This window comes from Idiotropiscis lumnitzeri, chromosome 20, assembly GCF_059441095.1.
Source record: "Idiotropiscis lumnitzeri isolate Australia: NSW breed Sydney's pygmy pipehorse chromosome 20, RoL_Ilum_1.0, whole genome shotgun sequence".
Classification (NCBI taxonomy): domain Eukaryota; kingdom Metazoa; phylum Chordata; class Actinopteri; order Syngnathiformes; family Syngnathidae; genus Idiotropiscis; species Idiotropiscis lumnitzeri.
Window position 1 is genome coordinate 2,471,906 of NC_142410.1, and position 19,980 is coordinate 2,491,885.

Consider the following 19,980-nt stretch of genomic DNA (forward strand, 5'->3'; position numbering starts at 1 on the left):
GATGTTCAGTCTTACCACACCCTCTGGCCATGGTGTTATTGTTTTATAAATTTGATACATTAGAATAATAAAACATCCACAATCACTCATTTTAATCATGTTTTAGTTAATAAAATATGTTGGTTGTGTAAAGAAGAATGCAAACATTATTGTAATGATACATTAATTGGTCTGAAACCTGATTGAACATTATTTAATGCCTTTTCTTCTGCTATTTGCCGTAGTTTGTTTAATGTATTTTAAGAGTGCTTTGTTTGGCATAAAATGTTCTTCTACTATTAATATTTTTGTTGCGTGTATTTGAATAATTTCCATTCCAGCTCTTGGTCTGCCGGGCCAGGTCGTAGACGTTTGCCCAATGATTCCAAATTTGGAGAGGTCTCTGGAAGAAATCATTGAGGTGGCAGAGTCCGGCATGAAATACACTCAAATGCCTCATGTCATGGAGGTATGCCATCCTCATCCAGTGTACCGATTATGAAACATGTTTTATTGAAAAAAAACTAAACCACAGTAACCTACAGTTAGCAGGTTTTTGTTTAACGTTTGTTTTTATGCAGGTGGTTTTACCAGTTTTGTGCAGCTACATGTCTCACTGGTGGGAACACGGGCCAGAGAACAACCCAGAACAAATCGACAACTGCTGTACATCTGTGACCTCCGAACATATGAACATATTACTTGGAAACATCTTGAAGATCATCTATAACAATTTAGGGATCGATGAGGGGGCCTGGATGAAAAGACTAGCAGGTAATGCGAATGACAAACTGAGAGCCGAGTTTACTAAAGGAGTGCGTAACTTCTGCGTGGCACTAACCAATAAAAAAAAAAATCAAACCCAAAAAAATGTCCAGCAGAATGTGTTTTGGTGATATTTGCACGTATTCAAATAAGTTACTATGCAGATAGTTTGCGGACAAATTGACCACCTCTATGCAAAGGAGCCTCACAATGGCTTATTAACTAACACCGGCGCTAATAGCAGCATCCAGTTTGAGTGAAGCAAAATTGGTGTTCCTTGTGACGGGACACATTACAACCCTTAACATCTGACGAATGTGAGGATACGCTCCGACGTCCGAAATTATGTATGCACCCCACCCCACCAAAATCACAACATATCACTCAATTAAATTTACACTAATATAATGTAGTCAAATAATATATATATATATATTTTTATCAGAATTTAACACCTCCCACAGAGAGATTTTCATACATTGCAGTATTGAGGAAAAGTTAATTGAATATACAGTGGAACCTCGATTTACAAATCCCTTACTTCACAAACAAATTGGTTTATTGCTCACTTAACAGCATCCACGTGCAACACCCATTTATGCTTTTTCTCACAAAGTGTGAACATAGCTTAATTGTTCACTTTCAGACATAGTACATATCATTTTTGCTTTTTCTCTAAATTTTTAACCAATTATTTCATTAGATGAACAGAATTAGATAAATATAAACTAATACTAACTAAATAAAACTAAAATGACAGGAAATAGTTTTTTTTTCCCAATAGATAAATAAAAAATCTCATTTTATAATTTAATTTTCACTGATAAATAATTAAACAATTATTAATTGAAATAAATGCATATTTTTTAAATGTGTATGCATTTTAATTAATATTTTTTTAGGTTTCAGATAACATACACTCCCAGACAGATAAATACAGGAAATAATTTATATTTTTCATTAGATAAATGGAAATAAAACCATACATAAAAATGTCAAAATTACCGACATTTTATTATTTCATTTTGACTGATAAATAAACAATTATTAATTAAAATAAATACATATATTTAAATGTTTATGTATTTTAACTAATGATTTTTTAAAATTAGTTTTCACATAACATGCAATCCCCAGGATTTTACGAACCTTTTGATAAATAACATCTCTCTCTTCCCCCCCCTGCCCCCCCCCCCAAAGTGTTTTCTCAACCAATCATCAGCAAGGCCAAATCCCAGTTACTCAAGACCCACTTTCTGCCTCTGATGAAGAAACTTAGAAAAGTGAGTAGTGTTTGGTATGTATGGTTTCCTTTGGAATAGAAAACAAACAAAACAAAAACTATTATTGTTAGCATGTATACTGGTGAAATGCATTAGTATTGTTCCAAATTCCCTAAAACTCACTTACAAAACAAACCCCGCCTGGAAAGTTGGAGAACATTTGGCTGTGACACAATTTAACCAATCAACACGATATTGTGTGACAATGTCTATCATAAGACAACACGACAAGGCCTCAAGCACCTATCCACAAAGTCAGGCTTTTTTATTTATTTATTTTTATAAAAGCTGCCATTTTAGGTAGGGTTGCACCAATCACAATTTTCTGTCCGATCCCCGATGTTTTAAATGCTTGCAATTTTTGCTGATCCAGATTTTTTTCCATTGACAAACATCATACACCTTCCATGTTCCAACCCTGTCTTATTGTAAAATATTGAACAATTCCTGTGAAACAACACACCTCTTTTTTTTTTTTTTTTTTTTTTTTTTTAACTGCACATGAATTAGTTCTGTCTCGTCATCTCACAGAAGAAGATCACAGTGGCTGACTTATACATACCTCTGTGAAGGAAGATGAGATCAATGGAGAAGATCGGTTTAATTTTAAGGGATGATTCGATAACTGAACCCCCAAAATTAAGGAAATCAGCACCCATACCGATCCGAGCCGATTAATTGCTGTAACCCTAATTTCAGGCAAAATTCCAGCACCAAATATCCCAGAAAGATTAGCAACACTAAACACTTTTTTTTCAATGAGCTTCCCTGAAAACAGATTAGAAAAGACAATTTCATCACAACTTGCTGTTTTAATTTTGAATGTAATGCTGCCAATTGAGTTTCTTTGCATACAACTTATACTGGGGGTGACTGTCGCTGTCTACATACATTTCTGTTTTTTATATGGGATTTTTGATCACATTATGTAGAAAGCAGAAGTTGTGCTGATGGATGAGGAACAAAGCAAGGCTGAGGGGAGGGGTGAGATATCAGAAACTGAGCTTCTCATCATGGACCAATTTTCAGTTCTTGTCCGAGACCTCTACGCCTTTTATCCTCTTCTCATACGATTTGTTGACTACAACAGGTAAAATACATTTGTGTTTCTGACACATTAATGGGTGTCCTATAAATTATATTTGGTGGACTGTAGTATTTGTACATTTCAAGCATTTCCATTATCAATGTAATCCAATTTCTTAATATACTGACAGGGCCACATGGCTGAAAGAGTCAAATCCAGAGGCAGAAGTGTTGTTCCAGATGGTGGCTGAGGTTTTCATCTTCTGGGCCAAGTCTCATGTAAGGCTGTGAAAACATAAACTATGATGGGTTCACATAGTCCCGCCCCACCACTACTCCCTTTAACGATAAAATCACTTTTCTCAAATACAGAACTTCAAGCGAGAGGAACAGAATTTTGTGGTTCAAAATGAAATCAACAACATGTCCTTCCTCATCTCAGATTCCAAGTGTAAGATGTCAAAGGTATATGTAAATTTTCTTAAAGGGGCAGTCAACTCCCCCAAAAATATTTGCAATAAAATGTTCTATGCGCCTTCATTTTTCTAAACATGGCTATCTGATCAATATTGCGGCTCACCTGTTTTCTGAAGCTGAGCAACTGGGATGTCATTTTCGGTCGACAGAAGAGACAAAATGTCCGTCCCTGACTGGGCTAAAAACAGGTGGATTGGATACTGCTTAACTCATACTGCACAAACACAATATTAATCAGAATGCCATGTTTTGACTAGTGGGCCTGCATAGAACATATACTTGTAAAGACTTTTTTGGGTTGACTTCCCCTTCAATTACCAAATTGTGTTGTTGTGAAATTCTCTATTTAAATAAAGTTGCATTGTATTGTATTGCATCTCACATGCTCAACTCACCTCCTCAAACGAGGCTGACCTCACTTTACTGTGATTTATGCTGACAATTTATTGACATATAGGGGCAAAATAATAAATGACTGTCATTGTGTCTCTTGTCTCCTGTGTCTTCAAACTTCACCATAGGTAATAGTTTCATACCAGGAGAGGAAGAAGTTAAGGAGAAAGGGAGATCGATATTCCATGCAGACCAGTCTGATTGTGGCAGCTCTGAAGCGACTGTTGCCCGTTGGACTTAATGTTTGTGTTCCTGGTGAACAAGAGCTCATTGCTCTTGCTAAGAACCGATTCTCTCAGGTATTAAAGGGAAAACAACTTCCATATATCCATTTTCTTAACCGCTTATCCTCACACCACATGTTTTTTTTTACCCCGTTCTTTGTATTTTTCTGTCACCACTTCTATTCTAATTTATTTGAAAACAAACATTGCATCTTCAATTCGTAAACACATCTTAAAATTCATTACAGTTTTTCTTGGGGACTGAACACAGGTTATCACAAATATCTGCAACCATGCTTTTGCGATGATACAATTCTAAATAATTCCGTACTTAGATTTTTCATTTAAAAGGCTATGTATGTTTGTTATTTTTACAGAAAGATACTGAGGATGAAGTGCGTGAAGTCATTAGAAACAACCTCCATCTGCAAGGAAAGGTAAATCATTCACAGTATGTAAAAATCATGACACAGAGGCTAAATTTGTCCTTACTCTCTATTGTAAAAATAACCGTCTATTTACCCCAAAAATGCAGTCATATATACATTTGGGATTATTTAGAGCTCAACATTTGGTACTAGAGTACTTCCCAAGTACAGGTCAGTTTTATTTAACTTTTTGGTGCAACGTGGAAACACTTAGACCTACTAAGCTACTGTATTTTGACATTGGTCATGATGATAGTATGTGAAGCGCTCAGTATATTTACTTGGTGTAAAAAGGTTTGATGACGACTGATTTCAATTATGTTGTTTGTTTGTGTGCATTTAAAGTTGCAGGACCCTGCTATTCGCTGGCAAAGGGCCCTGTACAGAGACATTCTGAATCACTGTGATAACACCTTTGACCCAGAGAAGAATGTGGAAAGAGTGCTGGACATTGCTCATGTCCTCTTCCACCTCGACCAGGTTAGAGCTCTAGGTTCTAGTTAATTTTAGTACCGTATTTTCCGGGTCATAGGGCGCTCTTTAAAGTCCCTAATCTTCCCCAAAACAATCAAAGCGCCTTGTAAAGCGAAGCACCCATTATATGGACTAAACATCACTTACATCACTTGCGACCATCAACCCTTTTATTCATTGGGCTGTTCGGAGTGCATGTTAGGTCACCCTGCTGGACAAAGTCTGAATCATCAAATGCTTCAAATTGACCGTGACATACATTATGTGACTATTGTGTTTGGGTGATGGTGTAGGAGAAAGCTGGACAAAATGGCAGCTGTCCACAATGTTGTAGTCTGTCTTATCATTTATGTTATTGCAAGCAAGAAACGTCCCAGGTTTAGACAACAGACTGCAAAAAGCGCAAAGCACAACATGCTCCCAAGAAGCCATTGCTGTAATTGGCTAAGGCTGAGTGGCTCCCAAGAAGCCATTGCTATAATCTTTTTGTGTTATTTTTATTTCTTTTGGGTATATAGATCGCATGAGAGATACATGTTTTGTGTTAATCTTATTTCTTTGTTTGCTTGTATGCTGAGTTTTTTTTGGGTTTTGATTTGAAACCGTGACTCTAAGGAGTGTGGTGACCAGTGAAGTCCCTCCCCTGATGTTGTCTAAAAGACTATTGCCAAGACCCCTTTTATTGGTTAGAGTCATTATTATTGGCAATGATTCCTTATAGTTTCATGACATCTGTCATTGAAATGGGGTGATACCTCAGGCAACGATAAGGGATCGCGTACTGGTGAGCTGGCACCAACTGACGCGAGCAGCCGAGCCAGCTAGAGCGAGGCCGTTGAACTTGAACTAGCGCGAGCTGAGCTAGCGCCTTGTAGTGCGGTGCGCGGTGTTGCGCCCTTTGATGCAGCGCGTCTTATGGCCGTAAAAATACGGTACTTACAGTTATATATAAAACATTACATACATAATAGTAATTATCGTCCGGGCTGATTATCAGGGGCCGATATTAGGCATTTTGCCAATTATCGTCATCCACTTTTTTTTTTATTTTAACATTCAAGGCAGACAAATTAACCGCTGGTTAATTTTGGCTCGCTGCAGCACACTTCTCTCATTCGCTCTGTTGTGCTCGTGGCCCTGCCTGGAGAAGCAGATTGGCCTGCCCATAGTACCATGTGATTAGTTCCTTGTGCAGTTTGTAGCTGCCAATCAGCAGTAAGCTGAATGTTCGCTTTTTCTCCTCGGGTCACACGCAATACAGGATGCAACAGACTTTGCAGATATTTTAATATTGTTAGTCTGCTACAACTCACAACTAATAGAAAACTATTTGCCGTAGTAAACTTTAAAGAGATGTTTGTTTTCACCGAACTATAAGACATGCAGCTGAGCTTGGGAGCTCTGTGCACTTTTTGTTAAAATTTTAAAACTAAATTGTCTATTTTCAAAACTCTTAAAAAAGCTTTAACATGTTGTAAATCACTAATGTTGTTTACTAAACGTGTGCTTAAAGACAATTAAGCTAAGTTTTGGAGTTGCTGTTTTTCAAAATTTTAACACCATTTGATCCCTTTTTTCAACAAATGAATATCGGCTTCAAATATCGGTTATCGGCCTCCATAACCACTAATAATCGGTATCAGCCCTGAAAAAAGCATATCGGTCTCTCACGAATACAGAAACTGTAAAATCAAATCAATATAATAGGTATCTTTTTCATAATTTTCTTTGATTAATTTCAGATACATATACAGAAGTATTGTAGTTCTATTTTGAATATTAGAAAAAAAGGGTGATGGAGTGGCGGCAAAAAGGCCAAGCAGGCCAGACAAGGCAGACCGACGGGCAGATAAGGACAGCACGAGCAAAAGACTCAAGAAAATAAACCGCGGCCAAATCACAGCATAGGACAAGAGGATATTACAAAGACCAGAGATTGTGACAAAATGTTATGAGTGATAATGACAATTTACAATCATAATACTTCCGATGAGAAAATATCTCATCATTTAAGATTTTTCTGTAAACATACATGAACCGTAAGACGTCTGAGTCTCCTTGTCTTTTCAGGTTGAGCATCCTCAGCGCAGTAAAAAGGCTGTGTGGCACAAGTTACTGTCCAAACAGAGAAAGAGAGCTGTCGTTGCTTGTTTCCGAATGGCCCCTCTCTACAATCTGCCCAGGTAAATTGTATGAACGCTCGCGCATAGGCTCAAGTACAATGGAAATATTAAATTTTATTAACTGTATTAAATGCAAATGATTGGTTGTATGAATGATCTCCTCCAATCTAGGCATCGGGCTGTCAACCTTTTCCTCCAGGGCTATGAGAAATCCTGGATTGAGGCAGAAGAACACTTCTTTGAGGATAAACTCATAGAGGATCTTGCTGTAAGTTCATACTGCGTGCGATTGCAGTTTTAGCACGAGAGCATTCCTATTTTGCAAATTCTAATGCATATCATGTGAGTTCAATTTAAAGAAGACATGTATTTTTTACACAATTTAAAACAGTTTCCTAAAACATTCGCGGCTAAAGTCTTAGACTAGCTTGTCTCTGTCCTAACCATGTCTTGTTGTATGAACTGTTGAAGCCTCGTCGGCAAGCGGTGAAACATCTTAAATAACTGTCCAGTAGCGATGGATTCAATGCAATGAGAATGAGATGATCTGGGTTAATGAGTTTATTCAATGGCGTCTTACCTGAAACAGTTTACTCTAGTGTTAATTTTTTCAGCTATTTTAAAATTTTGTCTCTGAATTAGTCCAGTTTCAATCGCACCTGTTAAATTTTAGGACATTCAGTCAACCTCATCCCGCTTTTTTAGTCAAATTTTATTCAACTATAAGTTGATAATTTTAGTCTTTATCTAGGTCCTGGAAAACAATTTTATCGGTCTAATTTTAGTAAAAAAAACAAACTGTCAATGTTTTGGTGTAGTTTGTCAAGATAATAATTTTTACATTTTATTATTATTATTTTTTTTTTTTTCTTGTCGAACATTTCCATGATGATACACATATTTCATGGATGAAAATGTAGGTTAAAGTTGTTTTGAATTAGGTGCGGTATATTATTTTATCACAATGATTTGTTCTAGTTTGTTTTTGTTTTCAGTATACATCCATGTGTAGCTGCCTAAGGTGATCGGTAGTTCACTTGCAACTACTTGATAAGCTCTTCTGTCTGCTTTAACTAATTTTGCAATCCAACTGAAACCATAGTTGCCCGACCAGTAAAATGTTTCTCAGTTAGCACAAATTCAACCTCACACACAATTAGATCAACAAGTGGCTAATATTGCTATATGCTACAAGCTAGTGTGGTAAATTTCGTTGTTGATGTGCGGGTCTGGCTCAGCTCCCCTCCGGACAGGTCGCCAGGCAAGGTTGGCTTGGTGATGGAAAAAACTTCTGACACACACCGGTGGTTGGAAGAAGATTTTATTGATCTCAGCTGATGTCAGAAGTTCCCGAAAGAAAAAAAGGTGTCCTTCTCTCGAGCCTTCCCTTCTTATAGGGAAGGCAAACAAAAGACATGAATATCTAATTCTCCCTTATTGCATATGCATTTTTATCCTGCGGCCCCTTCACTGAATTTTTCAACAACCTCCTATGGGTGCGAGGCACAGACCCCCATGCAGTGGCGACTTCTTGGCGCCAGACCCCTCTTCTGTAAACACCTTCCTTGGGGCTTCAATGACCCCTCTTCAGATTCCAGACTCTTCGTAAATAATGTTAAGGCCCGCTGCCATTCAAGGCTGTAACCTAAGTATTAGGGAGGTCCAACCCAAGAGTTGGTATACCCAGAGGCACCAATATCGTCATGGCCATAAAATGGGTTGCATATGTTAGACCTTGTGAAAATACACTACACTAGTAAGTTAGCCAGCATCAGTTTAAAGTTATTGTTGGAGTATTAAATTTGTTGGTTTAATGTTACGTTATAAACAACCACCCCATACTTTTTGTTAATTTGACACCATGTCATTGTGAACTGTGTCTCTTCCAGGTTTTTTTATTGTTCCCAGCTGGCGTCGACTAAAATTAAGTATAAGGCTTTGTGTTTTTATTCTACACGTAAATGTAGCGAAAATGTGTCCAGCGATCACGTCTTCTCTTTCTTTAGTTCATTTTCCACAAGAGCACGAAATACTGTACTGGAATTCTTGACCGTGGGGAACACGGAGCTAATTATGAGGATTGCAAATGTTGATGTGTTGCTAATCTTTTACAAATGTTGTGAATGTGCTTCAGAAATCAGGTGAACAAGAGCCATTTGAAGAGGTGGAGGGAATGAAACGCATTGATCCTCTACATCAGCTCATCCAGCTTTTCAGTCGAACGGCTCTTACAGAGAAGTGGTGGGTTACACTCATCTTGCCTGTCGGAACAAGTTTTATCTCTTTTAGCATTTTAAAATCAAATACTGTACGTGTTGACTGTTGTAGTAAAGTGGATGAAGATCAGCTCTACATGGCTTACGCTGATATCATGGCCAAGGTACCTGCTCAATATTTGTTTTAAAAATCTGGTTTATTATATCTGCTACCCCAATAGTTTATTCACTAGGTTTCTGCTTCATTGCCCTTTCTTAGAGTTGCCATGATGAAGAAGATGAAGATGGAGAGGAAGTGAAAAGTTTTGAAGTAGGTTTTCTTCATTATTTGCCTTGCCTATCACTGCTCGTCAAACATGTTCCATCCCCCATTTTCATAAATAGGAGAAGGAGATGGAAAAGCAGAAGCTGTTATACCAGCAGGAAAGGCTGCATGATCGCGGAGCGGCTGAGATGGTACTTCAAACCATTAGTGCCAGTAAAGGTAGGGGTTCTCATTTGTATTGTTCTTATTTCAACTTTCAAGTGGAAGTCCAAGTCGTTCCAATAATATGTTTTATGCAGCACCACTATTCTAAATACGGCATTCTGATTTGAGCCAGCTCATCAAGTTTTTTTTTACCCAGCTCACCTATTCTCTGAAGGTGAACCATGATTGGTCATTAGTTGAGCCCTGAGCAAATGTGATATAATTTTCAGTCGACAGAAGTGACAAAATGACCACGCCCTGAGGTGTACAAAAACGGGTGCATTTTGCGCCTTAACTCATATTCCTCAAACCCAATATTAATCAAAATGCCATGTTGAGACTAGTGAAGCCACATCGAGCATTTGGGGGTTTGAAAAATTTAAAAATCATCAGTCAAATTAATAAAACCTGTAACGGTACTTGAATGTCATGAATGTAAAACAATCCAGAGATAGTGCAAAATTATACGTAAACCTTGATTGAGATCTACCTTCATATGCAGTTTCATGGAACGTGAGGAAGACTTTTCGCATAGTCCTGGGAGCTAACGTGTATTAACTCATTCACTGCCAGCCCTGGTAAAATGGATGTAATTTTTTACTTCTATCTCCGTTAATGGCAGTGAATGAGGTAATTGAAAGATACACAAACAATTAAAGTATCTGTGTAAAGGCTCTGTTTGATTTATACCAGGTGAGATGGGCCCCATGGTCGCCTCAACTCTAAAACTGGGCATTGCAATTCTCAATGGAGGAAACTCTACAGTACAACTGGTAGGTACCATTATTGTTGTCTATTATGTCCATGTGTCACATTTTAAATTTTACTGATTACAAAGAAATTGTCTGATCTCTGGACAGAAAATGCTGGATTATCTGAAGAACAGGAAAGACGTGGGATTCTTTCAGAGTCTTGCTGGCCTCATGCAGTCGTGCAGGTTAGAGCAGAACAAATTAAAAAGTTGACGCAGCATTATGCATGTTCCTTTTACTTGTTTTGTTTTCATGTTGTCTTTAAGTTTTACTATATTAAACTCATTTTCTCAGTGTTCTAGATCTAAATGCTTTTGAGAGACAGAACAAAGCAGAAGGACTGGGAATGATCACTGAGGAGGGATCAGGTATGTTGTACAGCTTTTGCTAAAACATCTTTGCCTTCATTATGACATTTACTCGTTTTTGGAAGGTCTGTAATATTTACCAACTATTTATTGCAGAAATGCAATGCATTACTTGTGAATAGGCCTCTTAAGTCACCACACTGATTTAGGAATAATTTTAAAGGGGATACAATACACATTTTTCATAATTCAAAAGAGGTCTCCGGTGTCTCAATAACCTGACTGTGAAATGTCATTTGTACCTTTCTGTCCTTTCTAACTAGCAAGAAAATTAATAGGTTGTCTAAGATGCATGTTCACAATCTGAGGCGAGCACCAGGTTCCTGAGAATCCTTCCTGTACCAATATAGTGCTGTATGACTGTATTTTGACATGATATGCAGTATTATTTAAAAACGTTCATTGTGCCTTAACCTATAGTTTTTATAATGTTATTCTGATGTGTGGGATCGATATTTGATTAATGGTGGTGGCGTCTCCGCCGTCCTACCTACTCGGGCTGAAGCCACGCCGTCTTAATTGGGGGAATCAATTCCTTTACAGCCAAAACATCCAAATTGAAACCATTTACAAGGTCATCGAGATAAGCAGGAGGGCAGGCTTGGTGATGGTGTAAAATCCCGAGTGTATAATTAGTAATTAATTATAATTAATAGTGAATAAGTTACAGGTGTTCATCAACATATCCGGGCATCACATATTTATTTTATTTGGTTCTCAGATGAGCCCCAGAGGTTGTTGTTGGGTGCAAATTTTTTCCCCTCGATGGTGCTTATTTTTTTTTTTCCCGACCAACTTCATGTATGAACGTAAAGATTTACAGCACATTATAGTAACGTAGGGCCCTAGAGCTACATCCGGCCTGTGCAGCCTTTAGGAAGTCAAACTAAAGGTTGAAAATGAATGAATCCCCCCCCCCAAAATGCCCTCGTAATAATTTGGTAGTCATAAGAACACCTACTACTGTTGTGTTTGGGGTTCATTATGTCAGTACATTTTAAAAATGCAGAAAGAAATATTGTCACAGTAGGCAGTTTTTTTCTATAGATTCTTTATTAAATAATGATTAAATGTTAACATGTGGAGAAAAAAAATCATTCTCATCATTTTGATGTCTGATTTTCACAAGTTCTGAATTTTAAAGGGATATTAATCTTCCTTAGCTATTTTCAGCAATAAAAAGTTAATATTTTGTGTTAAATGAATTTGATAACTTTGTTATTTTTCATGTACAATTAACACCTTAATAAACACACATTGCCACTTGCTTGCTACTGAAAATTATATCTCGTGCTCGTCTGATGTTCTCAAGCTCAGCTGTGATTGGTTACACATGAGTAGTGGAAACAACTACACAAACTTCCTTCTCCGACCAAGTCTTTGCATTAACTGGCGTTAACTCGGCGCACAGGCGAATAATATACGAGTGGACTAAAAATTGGGCAAAGGGCAGCCTCACATTGCCATTGTAACTGACAACTGTTGCTGTTGGTTTTTTTTTCCTCCGAAAACACTGTTGTCAATGCTTGTTTTACATCAGGATCCTTGTATAGCGTAAAGAGAGCTTCTCAAAGAACCATTTGTGATGTTTGCATTGACCATTCGGAGTATATTGACTTACAGAGTTAGGGTTTGCATTTCACAGTGAATTCGTCCCGACGGGCTTTGCTTTCATTTCATTGTTCTCGGTTCCAATTTGAAGCAGACAAATCTTAGTAGCACTGCCAGATATAACTTATAAGAGACAATGTATAATTGCATTCTTACCAACGAATTGTTTATGTATTGCTTCTCAGCTAATTAATTGCATTTTCATTTGTTTCAATGGAAAAGATTATCTCGGTTTATGAACATTTCAAGTTCACTCACGGAACCAATTTAGTAAGTAACTTGAGGTTCCACAGTATACACTTTACACTTAGAGTTATATACTTATGCCATACCATAAAATATGCATCCTTATTATGCAATATGACTAGTCCTGTCACTATTATTTAATTGCAACAGATTTAAGGACCAACCTCAGTTTTATACAATATGTATAAAAATTATCATCTTTTTATTTACAATTTTAAACTTTCTTGTTTGGGCTTTTTTTTTTTTGAACTCATCCTCTGCTTAACATATTTCATATTTCATTTCAGTAAAAAAATCGTTTGTGTCCAAGGAGTACATTAGTACAGTTTTTAAGTCATCCAAATACTGGAATTTTTTGTATTCTGGAATGTAACCATAAATCGTTGGTATGATTTAGATAATTAATATTGTGGATTATTGACATATCTCTGTTTCAAAGTATGCACAATGGATCAATAAGTAAATCGGGGCTATCATTGTGCCACTTGTAAATGTAGATTTTCTTCTGATGAACCAAACATCTGACGTTTTTGATCCAAATTTGACGGGCATTTTGTCGGAACAAAATGCATGGAATATACTATAATATTAAATAATATTGTTGATTTTTAACATGTAGATAACGTTTTTTCATCTCAAGGCATCATAACGTCATTGAGCACACCATTTTATCCGTTGTTTTGTCAAAACATTTGTTCCTTAATAACAAAATTAGACAATATTCCCTGTATATACTGTATAACATTTTCTGTTTCTTTTTTCTTACTTTCCTTCTCTTTTTCTTTCGTCTCCTTTTTACATTTTATCGCATTGCATCTTTTTCCCTTCCTCAGTAATCACTTGTGAGCGTGGTAATTATGCCATCCATCCACTAATTTTGTGTTGATGGGGACCCTCTTTCACAGTAGTTGTTCATTTGTATCAGTTCTGACCAGATCCTGAATTTTGATCTTCTATTGTTATTCTTTGTTTACTCTTTGTGTTTTAAACAAGTCTCTGCCTCCATGTGACAGTTTTTTTCCCCTCTCAACATATCAATTTGTCCTGGACAAACAACAAACTGATTTTAGAATGATTTTGCAATGTTTTGCAAGATAGAAATTGTACAATTAGAAGAGTCTGGGTAGTGATTATAGCACATGGGTCCTTCTCAGGATGTGTTCAGTATCTGGCACATGATCTCAGTGGTGGGCCGTGCATTTCACGCGTAGGCCTTCAGTGAAGTCCTCTTAGTCTGACTTGAATAAATAAACCCACATATTACCATAATTTATGACAACATGGCTGGAGAAATAATATACAGAAAGATACTTACCCACTACTGAGTGAGTGTTGGACAAACCAGCTTCCTTTGAAAGGTCCGTCTTGAAAATGGCCTCGCAAGTGTGTCTGCAGTTAAATCCACACTTTTCCCTCCTTCGGCCATTGTGGTTTAAAAAAGCAAAAATATATTTTAGATTTTCAAATGGTCGCCAGTTACGACTCTCCGGTGTGTTGATTCTGCATAGTGCTGCCCCCTCACGAGTGAGTATCCAATCACAAGCCGCGTTAATCACCTTCAACGTAAAGCCAGCAGGAAGGTTTTACTGCCATCATACTCGTGATCTGATTGGCTATCGCAACTGTCTCTCGACAGTAAAAGCCTCCTTGAGACACAGAACAGACGCCCACACGATTGTATCTGAAGGCCTTGGGCGACCAGTGCTTGCTACTGGTGTTATGAAATCTGCCTGGCAACATGAGCTAGATGAATTCTGATTGGATAAAAACTCTTACCTAAAAAATCAACACTAGGATATAATATCACATCAATGTGAAGAATATGATCATGTTTTCTTGATTATGTTAGGCCAGCAGAGAAGCCTTGACGGCCCACCACTGCATGATCTAAATATTGCTATCACAGGTATAATAGTTACTTATCCTGTGTTCCACATCCTCAATCCCCCATTTGTAAAATCAAAATCACTGGCTGTTGTTGTTTGAGTAACTGAGTTGGCTACTGTGGTGAGTAACGTTTGGTGTGAATTGTAAAATACCCATTATGTTTTCCACAATGTTGACTCTCATGGGCTGAAATACAAATTAAAAAACAAACACAGAGCCAGTAAATGTGTTGAATAATCACTCCTTTCATTTGTTACCAGTAATTCATTTTCTTTAGATTGAGTTTTTCTAGAATGTAGTTCAAGCCCAAAATAAGCCTGCCACAGTTTTGAAAAAGCTATCAATAAATACAGATTACAGATTCAATTTGATTAATTTTTTTCATTACGTGTGCCACAAGTCTTGGCAAGGAAATGCAGATTGCATCAAACCAAAATTGCGCAAGCAATAAAGATAAAGATAAGATAAAGATAAAGATGTCCTTTATTAGTCCCACAATGGGGAAATTTGAAGTGTTACAGCAGCAAAGATATAATTAATATAATTAGCATTTATATTATATACCCAGTATAAGACATGAGTCATGAGGTGACATACTGTAGAAATATGTTAACATGAGTGCCTGTTCTAATTTCCCACTAATTTATATTACACTATATGGAAAGCGCTTTGTTACAGCTCCAGGTGTTGTGAAATGCGCTATACAAATAAAGTTGTATTGTATATTGTACATCATCTGGGTATTTCAGCCATTCTTCATCTGTTTACCAGGGCTCACCACCTGCGGGCGGGGCCAAAGAGATTAAATATCTGATTCATCTCTGCTGAAGCCCTGAGACTTAGTCGCCAAACTCCTGAGTTTTGATCAAATCCAGGTTAAGAACAGGTCTATGGCTATAGTAAACAAAGATGATGCTCAGAGCCAATTCTTGATGCAGTCGCAACTCTATCTTGAACTTTTATGTCACTCCAGCATCACACCTCATGACTGTCTCACTGTACTCATGCATGTCCTGCGCTCGTCTAACACTTCTCTACCACTATTGATCTGCTCTCCCTGTAAAACAGATCCTTCTTTTGTCATGTAGTATTTCAAAACCATAATGACCCAATTCAGCACCTTCTGGTGTTCCCTGTACTTCTCCATCAACAGTTAAGATATTGTCCAAACAATGTACACTCATGTTGATAATTATGATGAAGCTGCCGTAATACATTTCAGTCCCATTTCAATGCAGTAAAAAAAAATGTGGCCATCATTTACTTAAAGTAATTTACTTAATTCCGCATGAGTAATTTACATTCCTAACAAGAAGGGAAAAAGGAAGTGAATCAGCGAGGCGAGCTATGTCTCTACTGAAAGAACAAAACCGCCAAGCAGCAGATGACAAAACGATAACAACACTCTAATTGGCTGAATCAGTAAATACGAATATTTTTACTTGATGCGCAGAATTTAAATGCAAAACAATGCGGCAAGGACCCATGTTAGAGTTGTTAACTTTAGAGTTGTTTACTCCCTCTAGCAATTAGATTTTCTTTCACAATTGACATGTACAGGTTGCACGCCACATTAATTAATTGTACATATTTGTCTTGATCCCCTTTTTAATATCACAGAAACCTTGCGTTTGTCCCCAATTTCCCTTATTTTACTAAACCAGTGCTCCTCAAATAGTGGGGCGCGGTGCGATGCTGAGGGGGCCGTGTGTGACCCTGGGGAACATGCTTTTTTCCGGCAAATTGATGCACTTAAAATCTTTTACAGACCACTAAACAATGTTAATAAGATTGTTCTTTTAAGTCGAACTATATCTCTTTCTTTTTGTTTTCTTTGTTAACAAGGATACGATGTTGTGCAGAGGTGTATCTATAACTAGTTTATAGACAAATGCCATTATTTCTAGTAGTGGCGGAGAGTGGGTGGTGGTGGGGGCGCAAATGGTTTTCTTCTTGCTAGGGGGGCCGTAACAGAAAATAATGGAGAAGCACAGCACTAAACCAACATCTGCCAGCTCATTAAGACAACCCATGGCTTTTCTTAACTCCTTCTTAAAGTTCTCCGCACATTTCTGAACTTCCACCTTTTAACTATCCACGACCATCATTGTCTGTCTGATAATCACCTCCATAATCTTGACGGTGAGAGGGAAACGATGCCTCCCTGTTGCTTGAGGATTTCTGTCTTCATCTTGTGACGGTCAAAAAGGTTGCTTGCATCCGTTAATCTATCGGCATTTGCTGTATTTTATACTTACATGAGCATATGCCAACCAGTTCAGAGTGTTCACCGCCTACTGCCCGATGATAGCTGGGATAGGCTCCAGCAGCCCCGCGACCCTCGTGAGGAGAAGCGCCGCAGATAATGGATGGATGAGCATATGCGACTCTCAATAGGAAGTAACTGAAGATATTACGAATTCCAGAGTTTCTCAGAGTGTGGAGACCTTTGCTATCAGAAGAACTTCAGTGTGTCCATGTTTACATGGCCACCAACATCACTTTCTGATTTAATAATAACAAAACAACCGATTTACCACCACAAAGTATTTTGGCTCATTTATTTAATTGCGTGCGCATTCAGTCTTGTTTTCAACACGTATTAAAAATGCCCACTGCCTGGTCCTCTTTGTTGTCATTCTGTATTGATAATCATTTTCTTGTTTATGTGATTGTACTGTTTGATTATTTCCTGTGTTGCATCATTCTTTCTCTGAATATGCTTTTTTTTCTGCATTTTATGGTTCAAAGCAGCATTTTATTAGTCAACTATCACTCCTTTGCTAATGTATTGTGATTGATTACTGATTGACACATTTTACCTCATAGTACACGTATAAATTGTAAGAAAACTTCAACAGGCCAAATTGAATCCTTCTGACCATAAAATGCTGCAATTTAATAACCTGTCCACCTATACATATTTTTGCTGCTTGCCTCTCATTCAGAAATATTGCATCAAAGAGGTGCGAAGTGTCTAATTAGGTGACTTTTTTCATTCACAATCCATGGAGACACTATTATGCTAATATTACATCATTTAAACACAATTCTCTTGTCTGTATTGCTTCATAGTGTGTTTGCTCCTATATTCAATATTCTATGCCCTTTTTCATGAATGTACATCTTCTTTGTCTGTGCGTACATGATTTTATCTCTTTGCATACGCCCAAGACCTTGGGATTACTTGCTTATTTTTGTCTGCATGTGTCTTTCTGTATCTGTAAATCTGTGTGTGTGTGTGTGTGTGTGTGTGTGTGTGTGTGTGTTTTGTGCCCGTGTGGGGTCTGTGTGTGTTTTTTCTATTTGGGACAGGTGAGAAGGTTATGCAGGATGATAAGTTTACCTGTGACCTCTTCCGCTTCCTTCAGCTTCTCTGTGAAGGACACAACTCAGGTATTTTTGTGTATTTCACATTTACAGGCTAACAACTACCTTTATATTCAAGTAATTTATTTTACAAATCGTTCTTCATTGCAGATTTCCAGAACTACTTAAGGACCCAAACAGGTAACAATACAACTGTCAACATCATCATCTCGACTGTTGACTACCTCCTAAGAGTACAGGTTGGTCACCTAATTTTCTTTTTTTATATTAAAAGGCGACCTTTTCATCATATTTTCTCAGAATGTATTGATTTAGAACAGGCTTGTCAAACTCATATTTTCGAACCGTATGTCAGTTATGTTTGCCCTCAGGCTAGAATTATTATTACGACTTAACCAACCAACATTAAACCACATGAATGTACAATCACTAGAGGTCTTACTTACACCAAAAATCACTGTTTGGTTCATACATTTGCTTTAAGCTAATGATTCAGTTCACATTCAGTATAGGTAGACGTCTCCATTAAATGAGAAGATTGAGGACTGTTGTCACGTATCTCCAAAATATTTCTACCTCCTCCTGCTTCGCCACATTGGGAATATAAGATGATAAAATGAGACCCAAAACGCATGACCGCATTTACGTCCGTTAACGCAGCATATGCTTATGTGGGACCCGAAATAGATTTGGCTTGACTTTTTAGTTTTTACCTGCTCCCCTTCTGTCCTTTACCTGCCTCTTTTTGTTCATAGGAGTCTATTAGTGATTTCTACTGGTATTACTCGGGGAAAGATGTCATTGATGAGCAAGGACAGAGGAACTTCTCAAAGGCAATTAACGTTGCCAAGCAGGTTTTCAACACACTCACAGAGTATATCCAGGTACAACAATCCAGATGATTTAATGGAAGACCTTTGTTGAAATGCATACCATGTTGTCATCATCACTGCATAGGTAGTTTTGATTCATACAGGAACTTATTTGAAATAGAAGCTATAGCATGCATTCTAAAGAAATAATGCAGTGAATTAAGTTCCAAAAAAATCAAACTGTGATAGAACTGTAATTGTATATATTTTTTTTGCATCTTGTTTTTTTGCTTGTGTCAAAACTGTGCAGGGTCCATGTACTGGCAATCAGCAGAGTTTGGCACACAGTCGTCTTTGGGATGCTGTAGTTGGGTTTCTGCATGTATTTGCACATATGCAGATGAAATTGTCTCAGGTATGTTCAACTGAAATCAAAACAGTGGCTTCATGATTAAAATTTGATTTTATTTTTGTTTGCCTGAACTTTTTTTTTATTCTTACAATAGCGGCCTACTGTGTAATACACTACCCTTTCATCATCCTTTCATTCATAAATTACAATGTAGATGCTTTATTTTTCCATAATTACAATTACAGTGAAACCTTGATTTGAAAACTTAATTTGCTCCGCGACTCTCCTGATATCTTTAAATTTTCACAAACCAAGCAATTTTCCTCTGAAAAGTTCAGTTAGAACCTCTGCCATTTCATTTATCTTTAATTGTCACGATACTAACATTAACTTCCAGAAACCTGTATATTCTGAATTGAACTACTAAATGGATGCCAAAATAATAGGGTGCATGGCCTTGGAGTCTTTTCTGCCAGATGCAGATCCGCAATTCCTCTCCTTTTACTACCGTATCTTAGCTGCACCCACACGGGGTGGGCGACTTCGCTTAGCCCATGAAATGCGTGACTCCACAGTGTTAACTGGTTTCAACTTGTAAATGTGCTAAAGACAAAGCAAATAGAAAAGTACCAACAACACTATGGCCTAGCTCAAGTCTCAAATGAAATTGTGTGCCCAAGGGGGGAGCTTCGACGTGACTGCACCCTTCCTCCTGCTTTTGCGAAAATTCTTGATGCTGACAAGCTCCTCTTTTTCTTTTCTAAT

General features: G+C 37.5%; 1 protein-coding gene across 1 annotated transcript in view; it reads left to right on the top strand.

Annotated features, from left to right (window-relative positions):
- ryr2a (ryanodine receptor 2a (cardiac)) overlaps window positions 1-19,980 on the top strand; it is a 156,175-nt gene that overhangs the window by 102,113 nt on the left and 34,082 nt on the right. Inside the window, exons 71-93 of the mRNA XM_088284276.1 lie at window positions 321-448; window positions 561-753; window positions 1,945-2,027; window positions 2,960-3,117; window positions 3,245-3,332; window positions 3,426-3,518; window positions 4,052-4,222; window positions 4,525-4,584; window positions 4,921-5,055; window positions 7,120-7,232; window positions 7,344-7,440; window positions 9,307-9,413; window positions 9,501-9,552; window positions 9,648-9,698; window positions 9,773-9,872; window positions 10,551-10,630; window positions 10,718-10,794; window positions 10,904-10,977; window positions 13,668-13,685; window positions 18,037-18,117; window positions 18,202-18,290; window positions 18,807-18,935; window positions 19,174-19,278. Coding sequence (XP_088140402.1) covers window positions 321-448; window positions 561-753; window positions 1,945-2,027; window positions 2,960-3,117; window positions 3,245-3,332; window positions 3,426-3,518; window positions 4,052-4,222; window positions 4,525-4,584; window positions 4,921-5,055; window positions 7,120-7,232; window positions 7,344-7,440; window positions 9,307-9,413; window positions 9,501-9,552; window positions 9,648-9,698; window positions 9,773-9,872; window positions 10,551-10,630; window positions 10,718-10,794; window positions 10,904-10,977; window positions 13,668-13,685; window positions 18,037-18,117; window positions 18,202-18,290; window positions 18,807-18,935; window positions 19,174-19,278 — 2,282 coding nt within the window. The remainder of the gene's footprint in view (window positions 1-320; window positions 449-560; window positions 754-1,944; window positions 2,028-2,959; window positions 3,118-3,244; window positions 3,333-3,425; window positions 3,519-4,051; window positions 4,223-4,524; window positions 4,585-4,920; window positions 5,056-7,119; window positions 7,233-7,343; window positions 7,441-9,306; window positions 9,414-9,500; window positions 9,553-9,647; window positions 9,699-9,772; window positions 9,873-10,550; window positions 10,631-10,717; window positions 10,795-10,903; window positions 10,978-13,667; window positions 13,686-18,036; window positions 18,118-18,201; window positions 18,291-18,806; window positions 18,936-19,173; window positions 19,279-19,980) is intronic.